Source organism: Lathamus discolor, chromosome 1, assembly GCF_037157495.1.
Source record: "Lathamus discolor isolate bLatDis1 chromosome 1, bLatDis1.hap1, whole genome shotgun sequence".
Taxonomy (NCBI): Eukaryota; Metazoa; Chordata; class Aves; order Psittaciformes; family Psittacidae; genus Lathamus; species Lathamus discolor.
Genome location: NC_088884.1, coordinates 81,959,646 through 81,965,829, shown reverse-complemented (window position 1 = coordinate 81,965,829; position 6,184 = coordinate 81,959,646). Strand labels below are relative to the sequence as shown.

General features: G+C 42.1%; 1 protein-coding gene across 5 annotated transcripts in view; it reads right to left on the bottom strand.

The window, feature by feature from the left end:
- Nucleotides 1-2,021: 2,021 nt before the first annotated feature.
- PTPRO (protein tyrosine phosphatase receptor type O) overlaps nucleotides 2,022-6,184 on the bottom strand; it is a 154,548-nt gene continuing 150,385 nt past the window's right edge. For all 5 annotated transcript variants that reach the window (XM_065683236.1, XM_065683198.1, XM_065683209.1 and 2 more), the window contains 2 exons: nucleotides 4,586-4,706; nucleotides 2,022-3,396 (listed from right to left, as the gene is read on the bottom strand). In XM_065683236.1, the coding sequence (XP_065539308.1) occupies nucleotides 4,602-4,706 (105 nt within the window). In that variant the 3' untranslated portion in view covers nucleotides 2,022-3,396; nucleotides 4,586-4,601. The remainder of the gene's footprint in view (nucleotides 3,397-4,585; nucleotides 4,707-6,184) is intronic.

Genomic DNA, 6,184 nt, shown 5'->3' with positions numbered 1-6,184 from the left:
CTACTGTTTTCAAACAAGCCCTTTAAAGAGTTGGAAGTGGGAGGGAGGTGGTGTGACTGTGGTTAATGAGCAGATGCAGGGAAGAGCCATTTTGGTGCTTAAGATTTTGCTGTTGAATATTGAACAAGGAGCAATTTGTCGTCTTTAGGCACAGGAAAACCTGTGTAAAATGAAGTAAAGCACAAGTAAAACTTCCCAACCTGTTCTTCATCCTTGTGTGAGGATGGAACGAAACAGTTCTGAAGACCCAAGTATGTCATGGCTCTGAAATCTCCTTAGCTCTTCTGAAACATTTCCTTAGATTTACTTGTTTGTTCCTTCCATGGCAGCATTCACAGCATGAGTCAACAAGGAGAAAACCTGCCCTGATTTTGATTAATGGTCGCTCATTGTGCAGAGCTGCTTTTACATACATCTGGGTCAGTGGATGCTGTCAGAGCAGCAGATCAATACAGAGCATCTGTAATGTATGTCAGCAGAGCTATAGGCATGAAATCCATAATTCAAAGAAACTATTACAAAACCTGAAGCTTCAGACAGCTTTACAGCTGTTGTGACTTGAGAATTTTATTTTGATATATGCTGGAAACCATATCAACAGGCAGTGTGAGTCCAAAACATTGTTCTTTTGGACTTGACTTCAAGGAGAGTGACAAGGTAAAGCCAAAAGTATGATTTGTCGAGTCAGGCTAAAAGGCTGTGTATAAGTCTTCTAAAAGACAGAGTGCCACCCAGACTGTTGCATTGCTTTAGTTACGTCTTGTCTGGCAGAGATGGTTTCCACTGCCATCCAAACACACCCAGTTACACAGTTTTTGCATACTATATAGGGGAGGAAAATGTATTTTTTCTGAAGGAGTTTTCATTGTAATTGATTTTGTGATTAAATAGCTATTAAAGGAAAAATACACACCTGTTACTGTGCAAATGGAATAATTTTTTGACATGCATCCAAAATCTTTCTAGTAAATGGAGGCTATTCAGGCAGTATCATTTGCACCAATGTGATTTTGGCATCTTTGCAGCAATTTTGTACCCTGTCATGTTCAGCCAACCTTCTCTTACAGCCAGCTCACACTGTGATATTTTGTGTGCATGAGGTGTTTAAAAGAAACCTATTTACACTGGACTATGATACAGAATAAATGTAGACTCAGTGGTCAATGGCCAGCAGGAGGGAGGAGGCAGTGGATGAGAAAGCAAGAACATCTGTGGTTGCTTTGGGTTTGTTGTTTTTTTTTGTTGATGTTTTTTCTCCCGTTAGTTCTCTATAGGGATGTGAACATACTTATTTTCTGAGTAAATACATAGTGAAATGCTGAAATACTCATGAAAAAAGCATGGAGGCAAAGTCAGAATGGCCAAATGCTTATTTATAATGCTGTCTTCTGTTCAAACTAAGCCAGACAAATCTTTGCTGTTCCTACTGAAATGGCAAGCCCTCCAGCTGAGGGAATAAAAGAGATGTGTAACATCGAAGCCTTTCTTGTTAGCAATCCACTCCCTGAAGACAGGGCTCTCTGCCCTTTTGCATCCACCTCTATGCAGATATTTAGAGAAGTGGCATCTCTGCTTTAGGACCAGGCTAATGGCAACTGTGGAAATAGTAGATGCCTGGAAAGGGAAGGGTGGGACAATTCATATCATACCCATTAATAATCAGAGGTAGAGTCCTGTTTCTTCAGTACCCTTCACGAGGACCTGTTTTATTTTGGGATTATGGTAAGACTATGCAGTTTTGCATAATATATATGGGATAGTTTGAAGGAAATTCCCCATTGTAACCAATACGACAGTGAAGTAGATATTAAAGGAATATACACCTATTTAGCTGCTAGTGGAATAACTCTTTGGAAGAAAAGAATGCAAATATCTGAAGGAGGTTATCAGGATCCTGGAAGTAGCTGAGGTACTGAACTACACCCTGGAACACTGACAGGCAAGAGCAGACCCCAGAAAGAGTGAATATAAAGCATACGCGGGTGCGTTTGCTGTTTTGCCGATAGTGACTTCTTCACAGGTAAGCAATCCAGTGTGTTTACTTTCAGTTCAAGTTTGTTTTGTTTACATTGAGTACCATTGCTGCTAACTTCCAATGAGGTGACACAAAGCAACAGGTTACAAAAATGCCATCAACATCCATTCTGACAGCATCCATGTCACAATACACAATGATGTACCAGAATTATACAAAGACAAAAAAAAATATATATATATAGCGCTAATTATTCTGACTAGAAATGAAACTGACAGCGAGAAAGAAAAGAGCCATGCCCTCACCCCGAAGCCCCTGCAGGAATCCATACTGATGCTTTGGCAGCCTTGTAAGCAATAAAGCAATAACCAGCCCTTCACATGCCAAAACCTTGTTTTTGTAACATAGTGAATTCCTGGCTTGGAGAAGTAGTTACATCTGTTAAAGCACTTTATTTCCCACCCCCCACCTCAATCAGCTTCACGTTTTTTATACAGGGTTAGTACTTATTAAAAATAATAAACAAACAAATGAGGGGTATAGGCACCACAGACTGCTTGAAGAGTTAAATCCTATGGAGTAATGGAGTTTAAGGTATCCCAAGCTTGAAACTCAGCTGCCCTTCAATTAGATTCAGTAAAACAAGAGCCTGATCAGTAGCATTACTGAAAAGGCTGGCTAAAAGAGTGGTCTCTCTGCTTTGTTAGTACTAGCGCAGTCAAGAACCGAAACGATTCCGGCTCAGTGTTGGCTGCCTGCATCAGCTTCAGGCTTCGTGTTTTGGATTTCTGCTCATCAGTCCATTCCTTGGGTCTCGTGCTCCCCCTAAACCCCATGTACATCAGTGCTGTAGGAAACAGTCAAATCTATGTACCCAGCAACTCCCCCCACCCTCCCAGCCCCTTTTCTCTTCACAATCTCCAGATTTCTTCATGTATGTTCATGCCTTGCTATTCACTAATGAGGTATTATTAGATACTAACAATGCCTGCTCTCCTATGGACGTTCGCACAGACCAGTGACACATGAAGAAAGCTCTTCAGTCAACCCTTAAAAAAATATTGCACTTACTTTAACCTTAAGCCGAACCTGCACAGAAAGAAAATATTAATAAAAGTACCAGACAAAAACCCAACATCTGGAGCGATCAATTTTCTGCACATAAAAGTGTCTTTTCTTTCATGGTGTTTAGTTGAATTTGGTCCAGTATTTTAAAAAAATGTCCAGAAATGAAACAGTTTGAAAGACACCGCAGGCTTGTTAAGGCTTCGTCTCCCCAGTGCTTCAGAAAGGTAAAAGTTTCTTTCTTTGTCCGTGTACTGCAAAGCAGTGGTCTCTCGTGGCAGAACAGCTGCCCATTCAAACCATCATCAGAAAAATAATCAGAAGCAAGGGAAGATGGGTGTGCTTCATGGTCTCACCTGCAACCAAACAAACAGAATGCTTTAGAAATAAGAAAAGGAAATCAATACAGTTCTTGGTATATATTTTTACCGGCCCTCCATACAGGCTGGACTGCAGCCCACCAGTACAAGCAGCTGGGCTCTGGGACTCAGGTTAGACAGTAAACTACCTGAACAGTAGGAAAAGCAAGGCAAATAGAGGTTCATTTTACAGGCAGGGGAATGGTGTACTCAGAGGCTAATAAAGGTGCATGTGCAACACCACAGACACCAATGGAGATGGCTGGTGGTGGTACCCACAGCCCAGCTCTCCACCAAGTATCTGGGAAGCCACTTTGTGTTGAAAGCCTGTAACTTCCTGCTTCACCCAAAAGCAAATAGTAAGGTTATGGCTGGCTTGCTTATTACTGCCACCTAATGAACAAAAGCTCATTAGCTTAAACAGCAGTGATGGATGTCCTCACAGCTTGCTCCCACCATCAACCTTCTGGGAGGTCAGAGCCATGTGTTTTCCACTGCAGGTGAGGACTGCATGCAATGGGTCAGGCACTGGGACTCAGTGGAAAGGCAAGATGGTCACTTCACTTACACTAATGGTAGTAGCAGTCTGAGACACTTCCTGTTCCCTGGTTCTATTTTATGAAAAAAATCCCGTGTTTCATGTCAGAGGTTTTTAGTTACCGTCTCACCCTCCAGCAGGTTCTATTGCCAAAACAGCAGTGCTCCAGACCATCCCTAAACCACTGCTGGCCTTAAACCACTGTAAACCTGGCAGTTGGTGACTTAACACTGACTGAAGATATTGAAGTCCTCCCTTCCTTTAAACTTTGTAAGGAGTGTTAGGGCAAAAGGAAGGGAAGGGTTAGATGGCTCAGCTCACTCAGGATTTCCAGATTGTCTTATTCTTTTAGTGAGCCAATGTACTCTTACATGGCTCAGCTCACCCAGGATTTCCAAGATTCTCTTATTCTTTGAGTGAGCCAACATACTCTTACAGTGTCATGGAAAGTACAGCATATTATTTACTGTGAGTGGTTAGAGGGATTTTCTTCACACTGTCCATGTGAACATGGGGGATGAGGCCCAGAAAGCTCCAAAACACCAGCAAAGCTCCTGGAGCAAATGCCCATGTTGCTGATTGCAGCTGAGAAATCGGGATGTGAGGCTGCAGGCATGGCGCAGGGCCAGGCTTGCCTGACTTACTTACCACCTGTGACTCTGAACTAGGACTTGCTGACGTTCTCATATATAACATCACTGATGCAGAACTGCTGCTTCTTCTTTTGCCACATCAGTTGCACACACTGGTGAATAAAAATGTATTGTTCCTGGAAGAGAAGACCAAATGAGCAGGCATTTTTGCACCTCAGAAAGCATGACAAAAACCCAAATAGTGAAACAGTTTGATAGCACACAGTAACAGTCTGCAAAGCCTCTTTGTCTCTCCCTCCTAAGACCCTCTCAATGTACAGTGTGTTGTCAGCTCCCAAAATAATAGCCAGCAATTGTTAAAGATAGATAGATAGCAGCTGAGGAAGCACGAAATCCACCTGAGCTGCCCTGGCATCATAATCTCTTACTAATAACCTGAATGATGATAGGAGATGAGAACAGAGTAGAACAGAATAAAATATAATAATCCTATTGAATCTCAGCTAAAGTGGGTCTATTTTATATAGCCTGAAATGAATCCCTTCCCAGAAAGGTACCTGAATGTTTTATGTGCAACAAATTGCATCCATGCCACATATGCACTTGAAATATTTTAATGAACTTACTTCATATTCCTTAGTGCTCGACTTCTTTACCAATAAAAAGCTGAAATCTGATTTTGTTCACAGAGCAGTTAGTCAATTATTTGGGGAGTTATCAACCTCTGTGCAAATGACACTGTAAGTAGGTCGGGTCAATTACATGCACTGTTACATTTGTGGATAGGCTTTTGTGCAACAAGACTGTGATTATCTCTGGGTTTGGTTATGGACTGGCTTTTCTAAGTATTATCATCATACAGATTAAACCCTGTGATGCAATTTGGGAGAATCTTAATTGATGACTTTTAGATTTCAAAGAGAAAGAAGGTAAACCCTGATGAATGCTTACATTAAGTTTATGTGCGCTAGGTGCAGGGAGTGAGTGGAGCCCAAGCAAAAAAAGGAGTCACAAAACCAAAGTCTGGATTTCAGCCCCTGTTCCCAGTGGTCTGCTGATGCCAGGAGATGAGATATCAATGATTCAGATGACAGAATTGCTTTGATTCCCTCTAATTTAAAGCAACTGGTTTCAACTCAACTGGTATTCTCCGATCTAACTCTCTTTTGGGGCCTGTGCCATTTGTTTTCTTAAACTGCTCAGTGAAACACTGCCAAGTTTCCAGTGTACGAGGCAACATGAACTCAGGTGAGCTGTGTGTGGTTTCAGGTTTTGTAAGGAAAGCTTTCTCCGTGGCCTCTGTGCCTGAGTGTCAGTGTCACCTGGTGACCTCTGCAGCCAGGCTTAGCCATTGCCTGGAGCAGGAGGAGCCCAGCATCTGCCAAAGCCCAGCCCTTGACATAAGGCCCAGGCAGGCAATGGGTTTGCATATGGGAAGAAAATAAAAAATAGAAAGAATTACATCACCTCTGGGGTGCTAAAGCTGTTGCAGCTGAAATCAGCATCAGGGTTTCAGATCTGCCTTTGGGTCAATATAGTGAATTGTGATGAAAACTGGTAGTTGGATAGGAATGATCTGGAGTGGTCTGAGAATAGTGATTGGTTTTTTATTTCTAGATGCTAGCTGTTGGCATTGCAGGTTTTCCTCCTCCTC